The 14,984-nt window shown below is 34.0% G+C and overlaps 1 protein-coding gene across 1 annotated transcript; it reads left to right on the top strand.

The window, feature by feature from the left end:
- Nucleotides 1-9,353: 9,353 nt before the first annotated feature.
- Nucleotides 9,354-12,966, top strand: LOC125053112 (zinc finger protein Elbow). The gene is made up of 2 exons (XM_047654326.1): nt 9,354-9,588; nt 11,055-12,966. The coding sequence occupies exons 1-2, from the start codon at nt 9,529-9,531 to the stop codon at nt 12,237-12,239; spliced, it is 1,245 nt and encodes a 414-aa protein (XP_047510282.1). The 5' UTR covers nt 9,354-9,528; the 3' UTR covers nt 12,240-12,966.
- The last annotated feature ends 2,018 nt before the right edge of the window (nt 12,967-14,984 follow it).

The raw sequence follows: 14,984 nt of genomic DNA on the forward strand, positions 1-14,984 counted from the left end.
GATGCTGTATGCTGCTGCTGTATGCTGCTGCTGTATGCTGCTGCGTAGCAAGCCTGCCTGGCTCGCCCACAGGTAATGATGCTGTTGTGTGGTTAGCCTGCCTGGCCACCTCACGAATGCTGATGCTGATGCTATCCCTGGTAGCAAGCCTGCTAGCTTGCCGAACCAGAACTGATGTATGCTGTGATGTATGCTGTGTGGGAGCTGGTTCAGCTCACCGCACTTGATGATTTAATGTAATGGTGCTAGCACTTCGTACACACGAAACTTTCACGAAAACTCGCGTTCCAGGTCCCGCCTGTACGGAGGCTCGAAGGACCAAAAATGTTCGGGCTGCTGCCAAAACACTTTAATGATATTTAAATAAAAGATTGCTTTGCTCTTAAAAACTAATTTAATGAGTGATCGCGGTGATGGTTGATGATACACTGATGTTATAGAAAAGCGTCGCGCGCAGGCGGCGATCTAACTATATGTACTTATGCTATTTTACAAAGTGTTCGGTTACTTTCCGAACAAATAGTAATTAATATGAATCAGCTCTTGCACGTTAAGCTGTGTCGCGACACCGAGTCTTTTTTCTATATAAAGTTACACACTGAGTTTGGTATATTATTTAATACTACATAAAGGAATAAAATAGAATTAGACTTTATTCGAGTATTAAATTCAATTACTTTAAGTCCATATCATTATGTTTTACACTAACAGTCCACCTTCAATTGAGTGTGAGCCTCCTCCAAATTAATGTACCTACTTGTCTCTATTTCTCGTTACAATTTTCCAATCCAATTAATACTACATAGATCTAATTGTGTTGCAATCTACTATGGACCTTGGCTTTCTCTACATATCACAATACTTTAAAATCGTCCAGCTCATGAGGTATTCCAAATTACCGCAAATATGGGATCCGTCTAACTTGTGTCTACTCAATGCATTACATAGAACGCGAAAATATGTTTCACGAAGTTTTAATAAGGTATTATATCTGATCTCGCTACATCTTATGTCTTACAAGCTAACTAAACGACCCTGAAGCTCATTATAGCGGATATAATCAATCAAAGAGAATCAACGCGCCAAAAAGTTGCACACGGAATAGAAATCATCACTGCTATTTACTTTGATGTTTACCTCCTAATATGAGTAATTTATTTAATAATCAGAGATGTACGCCGAGCAATTTTGGCTTCACCTTGCGACTCTCATCCCTAAGGTCGTAGGTTCAATACACGACTGTGCACCAATGGACTTTCTGTCTATGTGCGCAAATAATTGCTCGTACGGTAAAGAAAAACATCGTTAAGAAACCGGCTTGCCTTAGGCCCAAAAAGTCGACAGGGTGTGTCAGGCACAGGAGACTGATCACTTTGCCTATAAGATTGGCAAATGATCAGGAAACAGATACAGAAATCTGAGGCCCAGACCGAAAAAGTTTGTAGCGCCACTGATTTCTTTTTTTAGTCAATAATAATCGTACAAAAATAGTCTCTGGGTATTTGAATATTTCTATATATAATCTGTCGAATATAATTCTTTAACGACAAAAATAAATACGATAAGAGGATTTAATTGGATACCTTTGTTCACTATGGAATCCTCTCAGTTACCCTATAATGAACGGATAAACTCCCTATACTCACTTTTCTAAGAAACTATAAGTCCTCGACAAAATTTACTAATTCTTTGTAACTATACACCAAAGGTGCTTAAGAAAAAATCCCACGTTAGCCAAAAATCCTTTAGAACCTTCTCCAAACAGTGAATAAGTTGGTTCAAGTTAATGACTTCCAAGTATTTAAGTCTTAAGTAAATAGCACGCGACACCCGTTTCCGCTGACACAGATAGTAGCTAAGTGCAGGACGGCACAGAATAGTGGAACTAGTTGGTACTGTGAACATAGGTATTGCGTCCCGACTTCATGCTTTTCAGTAGGATATAAGGCATGGGGCAAACTAAAATATTTATAAAGGGGATATTTTACAAAGCATTGAACGTGTTATTAGGAAAACTGTTCATTCAAACTCAAAATTAAAGTAAATTAGATAAATTAGTGTTATGTACATTTAGTTATTATTATTATTAATATTATTTACACTTTGTTACCATAATATACAAAATCATACATATAAAAACAAAAAAAAGCAGGTTACATAAGTTATTAGACAACGGGCGGCCTTATCGCTTACAAGCGATTTCTTCCAGGCAACCCTAATATGGAACAATAAAAATAGAAAGACCTATAGAGGGTAAAGTACAAGAAGTGCATAAATAATTAACAAAAAGACACTCAAAAATAACATGTAATTATAACTAAAATTAAATAAATTAAAATCTAAAGAAAAAATTAATAATTAATAAGTATAAACAAAAATGTAAAAGCTCCAATGACTCAATTGATCCAAAGGTTAATTGAGTCACAATTAATATATATAAGTAGTAGCTAATTACGAGGCAGAAGAAAAATGACCAAAAAGAAGATTTTTAAATAAATTTAAAGACTGAGCTGTTATTTTTCATCTATTTACACGAATTATATAACAACAATATTTAAATCGTTGATAAGAAAAAAAATAGCTTTCATTTGATATATATTTGTATTTGTAATGTACTTAGGGTCGATTCGACCAAACAAGAGTAAATCTTAATCTTAGAATAAATCGTCACTTAATCGAGAGTAAATAAATTTTACGTTTTACCAACTACAAATTCTAAGAATAGTGGGCTTATTCGGGAATTGCAACTATACCGCCGTTTCGCACGGAATAACAGCTATTCCTAGAATAATTTAATGGCGTCAGTCAGTCCAATCAGCTGATTTCTGTCATTTCACAAATATGTATTCTGTGTTTTAATTTCAAGTCAACGCAACGCACTAAATTAATAGTCTGGCATTGTATAATGAAACGTTAAAACAATTTATTATTTATTTATTTATTTATTTATTTTTAGATTTTTTATTTTCTATAATATTAGAATGAAATTCAACTAGGCTCAACAGAAGTTCCTTTTTAGACGAAAGCCTCAAACAAACAAGAAATAAAAACTTTTTGTTGTTGTTTGACACCTGTTAAAAGCTACTTTTTCACACTATAATACGGCAAAATCGAGTTGACATGATGTATGCTCTTACACTGTCCCGTTGTAGAACAACATTTCTTTGCCGAGTTTTATTTTCGTTCACCATTTTCTTGCTATTCGCGTAATGTTATTCCTAGCGCAATTATACTATCGATTACGTGGACAAACGACTATGGATTTACTCGAGATTAAAATCATGGAATAGATTATTCTTGGTATAGTTACTCGTGTATAAATTGAAGTTTGGTCGAATCGACCCTTAGTATCCTAGTAATAATGGCATTATCTTCATTTTTTTCTGAAAATAAAATAGATTTTGCTTTTGCGACTTTGTTTCCCGGGACAAGCGATATACCTGCGTCTGATGGCGCAGGATACTTTGATAATTTAAATACTGTAGTAAATATTTTTCCGCGCTTTTAGATTTTACCAAGTGAATGGTAAATTTTATATCCAAGATGTATTCATGAGACGTACGTTGTATCCAGTAAACCAATTTTCGTTAAATCAAAAGTAAGAAATAGACTCGGTAGAGAGACCACCAACTATTGATGACATTCTGTGCACGTCTCACAATCTAAGGTGTATTATTCCATCTGAAGAGCAAACAGAGACATGCTATCTACTCTTATGATAACAAGGATCCTCAAACTTCTGCATCGAAGTAGGTATATGTGATTTTATTTCACATTTGAATAGTTTTTAACAATACCAAATTTATATAAAATACTAGCTGCCCCGCGAACTACGTTTCTCCTTAATGTGATTTTACTAACCTTACCTTTTTAGAACATACAAACATGGAACATTTTGCTATGTTACCCCACTGTTTGGTTTGGTTGAAAATTACGCAATGAAAACTTTTTAGGGTTTCTTTTACACTCTGAAGTTTTTCTCTATAAAACCTCAGAGTTCATGTCATAAGTTCTTAATTAACAAATTAACAAGTTCTTAAAAAAACAAGACTTACTGAATATGCATAAAAAATCATAAGAATCGGTAGAGCCGTTTCGGAGGAGTATGGGAACGAAAAAAAAGAGTGGCGGAGGGTTTATCGCCAGTTCTTCTCTTCCGTTCTACGCCCTTGATATGAGAACTGGCACTAAATGTAAAGCTAGAAGCATTTCATATACAGTTCTTTTTTTTGACGATCATAAGAGTACATTGTGTTATCTATATGATTAAATGATTTTTGATTTTGAACATTGTGGCACGAGAATATTATATATAAGATATGATGCCCCTGAATTACTGATACACTTCATACGGTTTCATTTATATTTTCAGCCTTAAATCACAAGCAGATATTATTTAATCGATAATCGAGCACCTGGATATAGGTCATGCACGATAAAAGTCACGTAGCCAATATATAAATATAAACTTTGAGAATGCATGGACCACGCAAATACGAGAAAATCCCAAGCAATGGCCAACAAGCACTTAGCAGCTACATTGTGCCTTCTGCACTGCCTCCGTAGAGTTATTACAATCACATTCAAATCGATTCTTACAAAAGGGTTGGTGCAAATGGAGCTTCTCGCTGTTTACTATGAAATGAGTGGAACCGTGAATTTTGCTCTCTATTATGTGTTAAGAGAGCTATGGACTTATGGGAGAAATAAATATAATATGACGTGTGTACCAGTAAGTTTTTTCAGGTTTTGTAACGTCAATTATTTCTTTTTTATTGATAAAAGTTTCCACACGCTCGGCACACTGATACATTAGTAAAAGAACCTCAATATACAAATTTTAATATGACAAACACTTATAGGCAAACATGACATACACGAAGAGATAATATAAATATTAAATAAAACAAATACTAAACAAAAGAATTAAAGTTACAAAACCCAAAAAAATATTTGTTTTATAAGAAAACGCTCGCTGTGAATGAATGCAGGCAAAACCGCGAGGCACAGCTTTATCAAAATACAAGAGGATTTTTTAAATGTAAATAGTAATTTACTAAGTGGTCTGTATAAAAGACATTTCAAATGTTATCAAGATTAAAAGGAAATAAGTATTTCTTATCTAGTGCCAACTTGTAATTCGAAGTTTCACAATAAGCAGGTTTTTCCGATGTTTTGTGCCAAAGTGTAAGGGTGCTACGACACTACACAGTATAATAAGGTTGAATAAAGGTTAGGTTAGGTTATCTTTTTCAATAAAATAATACATAAAATTGGCTTTGGCTGATGAAACATAAATAATTATAATCAAACATATATTGTTCTTAAGGTAAATTCTTTGAACACTTCATAATTTAAATCAATTAAACGAGTTTCAAGGTTAAACTTTTTCAAAAAGAAGGAATATATATTATATCAGGATTCCAATTTATTTTATACACACAACTTAATAACTGCATTTTATATAAATCTAGTTGAACCTGACATTTTCGTGTAAACTGGGAAGCGGGAAAACGAAATACATTGATTTAAAATAAGATATATCTTTCTAATAAACACTATAATACGCACTTTTTTTATTAAATCTCGTTGTGTAGTAAAACAAATGAATATGATATATTTATAATATAAGGTACTTAATTTTTAGATAGTAGCATTGGTGGGTAACAAACTAGGTAATAAATAAATAATTATATTACAAAATCAAAGTCCAATAAACGCGTAAGAAAAGGTGAAATGTCACAATTACTTTTTAAAGTGATGTGGTCCAACCCTTAAAAGATTAACACTTTGAGATGAGATTTGTCGCGCAGTCAGCTTGTGTTAGTGCAGATCTTGGAGATAACACGAATAACGTATTGTTCGCTGTTCTTTATATCTTAATCCTAATTCTATGTATGTGTGAGTGAGGCTTAGTAAGCTATAAAAACTTAACTGTTATTAACGAGTTCCATCGGTACCTTAATGTAGAAGATATAGCTACAATAATCAACACTGCTGGAGCCCACGAACATAGGCTCCAACATCACGTGAATGTCGAGGCTATTCAACTTCTTGACACCACGGGCCTAGTGACAAGATTGTGAAGGACAAAAACATTTTAATTAGAGTTAGTGCACGTAAGTATTGAGTGCTAAAAAATAGAACACAAGAACAGAGTGTCTTCCCCTTAATAACACTTACAGTCTGTAAGTGTTATTGGACACTTTCTTATGTTAAATATCCTTAGTAGTAAATTACTTATTAGTCTTAAGTTAGGCGTATAAAAGGTTAGCTTAATTGTATAAAAAAGTAACTTGGGGCGTAATTAATGCGCTTACTAGCAGGTTCAAACTAGTATCTTAAAGAACGATACATAAATACCTACCTAAAATAGTATTCATATTGTCAGAAAAATGCAAGTCATGGTGTTCGGTAGCCAGTAGCAGACTGTCGGCCCTTTTTATCTGACGGCTGACAAATTATATCCTCAAAAATATTTATTAAGTAATAGAGGAAGGATATTGTGTATTGTTTGGGCTTTCACAGAAGAAGAGCCGTGTTGGCCTAGTGGCTTCAGCGTGCGACTCTCATCCCTGAGATCATAGATTCGCCCCCGGCGGTGCACCAATGTTCTTTCTATGTGCACATTTAATATTGTGAAAAAAAAACGAACGGTGAAAAAAAACGACGGCGTTTGTCAGGCACAGAAGGCTAATCACCAACTTGTCTATTAGATTGACAAATGATCATGAAACAGATTCAGAAATCTGAGGTTGTACATATTAAATGAAATTGGATTACAGATTTAAAATATATAACGACAATACAAGTAATTTGCATATAGGTAATCTTATTTTCCATGATTTGACTTGGTTGTATTAAAAGTATTTGTAATGTCCGTACGTTAATACTATGTTTACACATAACATATAATAAATGAATTAATATAAACATTGATCGCTTTTATTCTAAATGAATCAAATTGAAGTTTTAAAACAAACGACCATTAGTACAACATTTTAATGAATTCCACAGAGCAGCCTATAATTGACGAACGTCCGAAGCACGTAGCTGCTCTGTAGATCTCTGTCATGATATTTCTGTCCAATCAAGCGACAGTAGCCACGTCACACACGTCCAGTCGTGAGACGGCTCGTTTGATGTTATAGGGTTGAGGATTGTGTTTGGGAATAAAAAAGACAAAACTATGAATATAAATACTTATATAACACTTAATATACTTATAAAACATATAGTATATATACATACGTATATATACTATATGTTTTTGATAACATTAATATAACATCTATACAATTGTAGTAAATCGTTGGAAATCGATCCGAAGTTTAGAGTGAACAACTGTTAAGTTATGCCAAAAAAATTCTCACTTACGGAGTAAAAACGATACTTAGAATTAAAATAATAATCTATTGAGTAGATTCAACTACTGAACAGGGTTTCATTGATTGTCCTAGACGTTTGTGTAGTTACCTTTAATGATAATATTAATAAAAATGTGTAAGAGTCCGCCTTGGTATTAATTTTACCTAGTGTAAACCCTATGTTGCAGTGGCTTGTTGATTAATGTCGGCGTAACTAGCGTGAAACGAGGCATACGCTATATGACATTGTGGCCGCCACACAACATAGATATTATATCTCTCTACCCAAGGGTAGTAAAATTCAAAAGGCAGGCTCAATCAATAAAATTATATTTATTTCAATATAACTACAGTTAATAGGTAAACGCGTATATTATTTTAGTACTCACTGCTTAAGTGAACTATACTTATAAACGTTACCTTGATTATTATATATATACATATATACGTAGATAGATGTTGAAATACCTTTTACACTCTATATACTTTAGATGTTTTCCTTACTGGTCCGTTATAATTTTGATGTTATTTGTTTTTATCAAAACGAAGTGTAAATAAATTGATAATAAAAAGTAATAACCCTACAACAATGTTTTTATCAGATTTAAAATAAATAATACGAGCTTTTAAATATCATGCGCTTGTTTTAGATTCACTTTTTGCTAAATTAATACAAGACAATTTTCTCATTATTATTCCACTTTCTTATAATCGGATAGTTCTATTAAAGGTAAATTCTAAAAGTGGCTTTAATTAAATATAACAAATGTAGATCTGCTGAGCTGATCAATTTAAAAAAAAAGCATTGTTAAGTTCCTTAACCGTTCGTTATCTGATAGGTACCTAATCCGCTATTTTGCTAGTATTTTTTTGTAACGTTTTTGTTTACCATAATTGTCATATATTTTAGAAAAGATAGTTTGTACCAAATACTGTAGATATATATGTATTATGTGTTAAACTTTAATAAATAAATATAGAATATTTGATATTATTGATTCTTAATCCGTAAATTAAGATTTCAAACATTTCATAGATCATCTTAGATTAACAAACACCTAGCATTCAGAAACCAAAATCGTTTAATTGTTAAACTAATTGCTACTATTAATGGAAAGCTGAACATAAATTACATTTTTTAAATGTGTAAACTTTGTATGATCCTCTTTGAGATTATAAATAATACTTCTACAAAAGAAGTGTTACAAGTCACAAATATGTAACCTTCACAAAAGATTTCCATCTAAGTATACAAGAGTATAATCCACCTTAAACAATTACAAAAAACCTAAGTAAAAGACAGGTAATAACTGAACAATACATTATACTATATTGAAAGATGTTTTAAAAAGCAAAACAATAAAATCATTACGATAATTTCTGTTAATACCAAGATTTAGTTAGATGACTAGTCCTTTTTACCCATGTAAACAGTGACTGGTAATTTTTACCCCTCGGGGTGGTCGAGGGTTTAAGGCAAGGTACCTGAGAGGATTATGCAAGTATAAGGTAATAAAACGATTCAAAGTAATTATATAAGTGAGTTCCTTTAGATGAGAAGTAATAGATGTTATATTTGCATAACACTCAAAAATATTTTCGAGAGTAAAAAAATTATCGTTTCATAACACCTGACGTTTCAGTATAATTTTGTTTTAATAGCTTAGCCAGTTTCGATTATTAATCGGTAATAATATTGTCATTTAATAAAGCGTAAAGTCATTAAAGTAAACAGCAATTTAAGCCGTTGACGCTAAACTAAATGATCACCGCGGCGCAGCCGTTTATCCACAGCAATTCAATTTCCCGGACGATGCATCTCTGTCGTCGCATCGCCTTTGACCGCGCTGCATATTTTATATAATCCCTTCATCAAAACGGAAAGCGTTCTAGTAATTTTTCCCGCGCGCGAGCGAGACATAACAGGGTGTCAAAGCGCGGTGGGGATAAGACGCAAAGCTCCCGCAAAGTACACAGCGCAAAAATGGCGTGGCGACGAGTGACAAACAGCTAGGGAGGGGGGCGCTTCAGTCGTCAGTCCGCCGTCAACGCTCTAGCGGATTGTACGTGTCACGCGACTGTGTTGTGAGTGATGTGAATTGGATCGTGAAGTGTCAATAAGTGATTTAAACTGGAGAAGGATAATTTACTGTGGAGCAACATGCTCACTTCAAGCAATCAGTATTTGAGACCTGATTATTTGTCGCCGCTGCCAACAACGGTTAGTTTCAAATTTTCTAATGAGTTGTATGTTTTGCGTCTATATAGGTTTTTCATAAAACTATCCCTTATTCAGAGGCATTTATCACCTATCATTATTATAATTCCCATTCGTGTATAAATTACGATTAAGTAATTAACGATGCAATTAAAACGTCTCAAGGTTATTAAAATTGTTAATTAAGTATTAATAAATGCAAATGGCCAAAGATTTATCGCAGTCGTAAATTATTATTGCACACAAAATTATTTTATTGCCTTTTTAATGCGTTGCTATCGTTCTACAAAAACATTTAAATGTAAATTTAGTTTTTATTAGATTTCTGTATTTTTCATAGTGATTTGATTTGAAACTACACATTACAAATGAAACGGTCTATTTAATATGATTAATGACGTAAAGAAGGTTAATAACACGGAACGTTGAGCTCGTTAATCAAAGTCATAACTATGTTACAAAAAATACACAAATAAAACTATTAAAAAGTTTCTGATATTGATGTCCATTAGCATGTTTAGGAAATATGTATATTTAAATAGGCAGAAGTTCTTTTTCCAATTTTACAAGTTTATTTAAAACATTGTTGGTCAATTTCGTAATTAATATTAAAAAATAATTTTAAAATTTTTAATGTAGATAGATAGTAGGAGGTTTGAAAGAGAAATCTCAAGTCGATAGTTCTGTGTTTATGAAATAAATTTAAAAAATAAAATATTATTGTAAACAAGATCGTTAACTACATTTTAAATTATGTTTCGCGATATCCCTGAGCATAAATCATTAAGTTATTATAATACACATTTAAAAAGTAAAAACAATGAACTAATAGGTATAACAAATCACACAATAATAATAATTCAAATCGCATGAATAATATTTGCAACCAATAGATTTTTAAAGTTAATAATTTGATTTAATACATTATTGATTAAACTTTAATCTTTGGTCCAATTTCATGTTTTAAGTTTTAACACTAAATAAAAGTTATTAAAATTTGTGTTCGACTCTTTCATAATAATTTATTTTAAGATAGTTATTGTTGTATTCATTTTACAAGAATAGTATTAAACCACGAAAGTTTGTATACAAAGTCTATTCAGTTATTCAAAGCACGAAATTAAATTGTTATTACGTTCACAGTAAACGTTCATATAAATTCCGAAATGTAAAATAATATTGCGACGAAATTCCCACTCGAGCTAACGCTTTGCCGTGATAATAGACGTGACAGCTCGGCAAGTTCAGGCGTGCCGCAAATTCAGCGGCACAAATTGGCCTTTTCACTGCGAGATTACATCATGCGGGAGCCGAGTGAAATGTCAAGCGGGGCCGACGGCTGCCAGACGCGCGGATAATGGCGCGTCGACCGCGTGATTGGACTCCCTCTCCCTCCGCCCAGCACCCCAGACTCCCTTTGTGCTGTCACTCGCAAACCGCTATTTCATTCCATAACTTCTTTGTTACAGCTCGACGCGAAAAAGAGCCCGCTAGCACTACTGGCGCAAACCTGCAGCGCTATCGGCGCTGACTCACCGAACCCGAAACTCATCTCTGCGGCTGAAAAAGCGAGCAAGAAATACGATGAAAAATCGGTACACGTAGATAACAAACCTAGTTTCAAACCTTACGAATCGTGCCTGACGAGAGAAAAGACTCGGACACCTGAGGACAGAGCTTCTGTCAACCCCCAATCGAAGACACCATCTTCGAAGGGAAGCGCGTCGACTACCCCAGTTCAAGCTCGATGCAATAGCAACCAAAGTTCATCGTCTCTAAGAACTTCGCCCCCTTCGCATCGTAAAACACCATCAGAAAAATCTGAAGAAAGGTCGAGTCCTATGTCCTCACCGGCAGCTCAGGTGAAGTCAAATTCCGACTCAACTAATTCATCGTCCAAGTTACCATACTCAAGTAGTCTAACGTCCAGTACAGAAACCAAAGAACACTCAAGTTTCAAACCGAGCGTACCTGTTTCTTCATCGCCATTTCTAGGAGGATTACCTCCTTCAGGCTTTCCTCTGTCCATGGATCTAATGACTAGTAGTCTCATGGCTGCCCAGCACCATGCCTTAAAAAATGGTCTGAACCCGTACTTAGCTTACGCAAGAATGAAGCAACCCGGAAGTGATTTAGGAATATGTAGAGACCCATACTGCACTGGCTGTTCTTTAAGTTCGCATTTGCTCAAATCGGCGGTGTGCCCAGCGGGTTGTACGCAGTGTGACCACGCTAAAATGCCGTTTTCTTTACCATCCGGTCACCCCGCGGCGGCAGCATATGCCCACGCTCAGCTAGCAGCATTGGCAGCTGCCTCCCAACTTCCTTTTGTATGTAGCTGGATGGCTGGAGACACGGCTTATTGCGGAAAACGCTTCGCGACATCCGACGAGCTTTTGCAACACTTACGGTCACACACGGCGAGTGGCGAATCAAGTCCTAGTCTATCTATGTTGAGTGCGACACATCCGCTCTTACAACGAACATATCCAACCCCTCCCTTATCGCCATTGACGCCACGGTTCCATCCATACAGCAAGCCGTCTCACCTCGTCTCATCACCGCCGTTACCTTTCCCGCTGCCGCCTCATCCTTCACTGGCTGCATATTTTCCATCTTACCCATTATTTGGACCGAGACCGCTGCATCCTTGAGGACCATCGGCGCTCCACATAAACAAAAAAGGGGGCGCCGAGCACTAACGCCCAAGCCAAAAGGACCCATGAAACTGGAGTTAATGTAAATATACGGTAGTGTTCTTCAAGTTTCCAGTCGGCTCATATCATCAGACATTGCCCAGTGGGGCGCGACAGCTGTGATCTCTAACTTAATTCGTGATGTTATTGTGCACTAATAACTCGCTTCATTCCGCGAGCGTGGACTTTCGTTTATAGTTAGATTAACGAAATTTTATGTACCAAATCTAGTGTGTAATTAAAATAGTTTTTAATTTTATTTGTTAGCGAGGACTGTTGAATGTGTTTGTATTTTTAATATCCACTTTATTTGGCTAGACATTAACTCACATATCTTTGCAATTAATTAAGGATACGCTATGCGCTAAATGATAAAATGTTACCGCAATAAAACGCTGCTATTATTTGAATAGCGGGCTTTAAATCTCACTCTGATAAAATCTTTATAGCCTCGAACACACTTAAATTAAAAATTTACATTTTAATGTTGTTTAAAGTGGCACCGTTTTTTTGTTCGGAAATCTTTTAAAGATTAAAGTCATAAATAAACATTTTAAAGCAAAAGCAGTTAACAAGCACTAGATTTTTTAAGTGATAATGTAAGCATTGGTATCTGTTGACATAAAAATTTGTTGTTATAAAGGTCATAATATTGAAAAAATATACGTAAATATTTAATTTCGAATTTCTGTTTTTTATTTTCGATCCTTGTGGCTGTGAATAATAAGACTCATGTATTTATTATTTCGTCATTAATTCAAGACTATTAAAGTCAATAAAATTATATTTTTTTGTTTCCCACTAACATAAAAAATAACTTCGATAGTTTATACTATTTAATATTCCTTATCTCATAAACACTTTTAATGCGAATTCTTATTATATAAACATGAATAATTGCTGTTAATTTGTCTCGCTCTCGAGAATGGCTGGACTGATTTGGCAAATGATCTTGAAATAATTGTGGAAATTCAGGGAATGTTTAAACGGTGGGAAACATAAATAATTAGTATAGAAAAATACTTAAAACGCCAGTTGAATTTTCCGATAAAAATCTTCCTATCTAGGCAATATTTGGGGTCTTGTCTTTTAAGAAATAATAATTGTCACTTAGTTGTCATTTACTTATTATGCCTAGCCAGAAATTTGTGTTTCATTGCTGTAGTATACTGTACGGTAACTTTTTCGTAATTAACATGTACGATAACTGGTGATTGATAAAGAATTATATTTTTTACTAGTGCAGTATTAATCACAGTCGTGTTATGTTCAAAACGTATTGGATTATACTGAAGTTTGCGCTACTGTAAATATTTAACCATAATATCATTATTCAGTCCGTTTACTTTATAAAGTAACACGTTAATAAGTTTAAGGTTGGTTAATTTAATACTTTCAACGTCCTGTAAAAGTATCACAAAGATGTTTACATCACAAAGTTAACTAAGGATTACAGTTATACACAGCAATAACAACAAATCATTTTTCTGCCATGACTCAACGTCCGTTCGCCGTAATTAGGAGGCGTACAACGATAAATTATAAGCAATTTATCTGTCGGTCTGTCGCCATACATTCGCTACCGTTGAAATATTATGACCGATGGTAGATAGGTGGGTAAAGTTCTTGGATTATAATGGCATTAGATTCAATTAAAATGGATTGATATTTATTGTACTGTCTTAATATTGTTTCTTGGAAGACAGTTTCTGGAGCGCTTAATATATCTAAATATTCTTCTTTAAATAATGAGACTGAGTTTTAGCTGGTTCCACAACTGAGCGTTTCTATGCACGCACCACCACTATGTGGAACCCACTGAAGTATTTCCGAACCAATTCGACCTAGGGGCCCTTCAAGAAATGAGCACCAATTCTTAAAAGGCCGGCAACGCACTCGCGAGCCCTCTGGCATTGAGAGTGTCCATGGGCGGATCAGATGAGCCTCTTGCCCGTTTGCCCTTTGTATTCTATATATATATATATATAAAAAATATATATAGAATACAAAATTTTAGTTATAATTAGTAAATACGAACGAACGGTATTAACTATAATTAAATTATTATTCAGTACCTAGGTGAATATAAATAAACTAATTTTTTTAACAGTGTGGTAATATAGATAATTTATTTTTTAGACCCAGTCGTAAATAAATACGGCTAGGCCATTAATTCTTGTTAATTATTTGGGAGAAAGACCAATTAAGTTTTAGAAATCGTAATTAACATAAAAATGGTGAGATTAAAAAATTCAATTATTCGCAACACGAATTGCACACAGATTTCTCTGTTACGTATTAATTAGGTTTAATACACATCAAATGTATTTTAAGACAAAAATAAATCTAATCAGACACATATTATGGATTCATAAAAACTCTTTCCATCTGCAAAATATGGTTAACCCTGATGAAAAGAGGCACAGGACTAGGATAGGACGTTATCTAATTTAATACATATATAAAATTCTCGTGTCTATATCTCCCATACTCCTCCGAAACGGCTCGACCGATTCTTATGAAATTTTTATGCATATTCAGTAAGTCTGAGAACTACTGAACTAAGGCTACTATCTATATTTCAAACGCCTAAGTGATAAGGGATGTCCACCCCAAAAAAAATTCTTTTATTTCTTTGAAAAAAATGTTTTTATTTTTTTATGATACAAAAATACATACAACCCCTAATTTTCACCCCTCTAC

This window comes from Pieris napi, chromosome 10 (genome assembly GCF_905475465.1).
Source record: "Pieris napi chromosome 10, ilPieNapi1.2, whole genome shotgun sequence".
NCBI classification, from domain to species: domain Eukaryota; kingdom Metazoa; phylum Arthropoda; class Insecta; order Lepidoptera; family Pieridae; genus Pieris; species Pieris napi.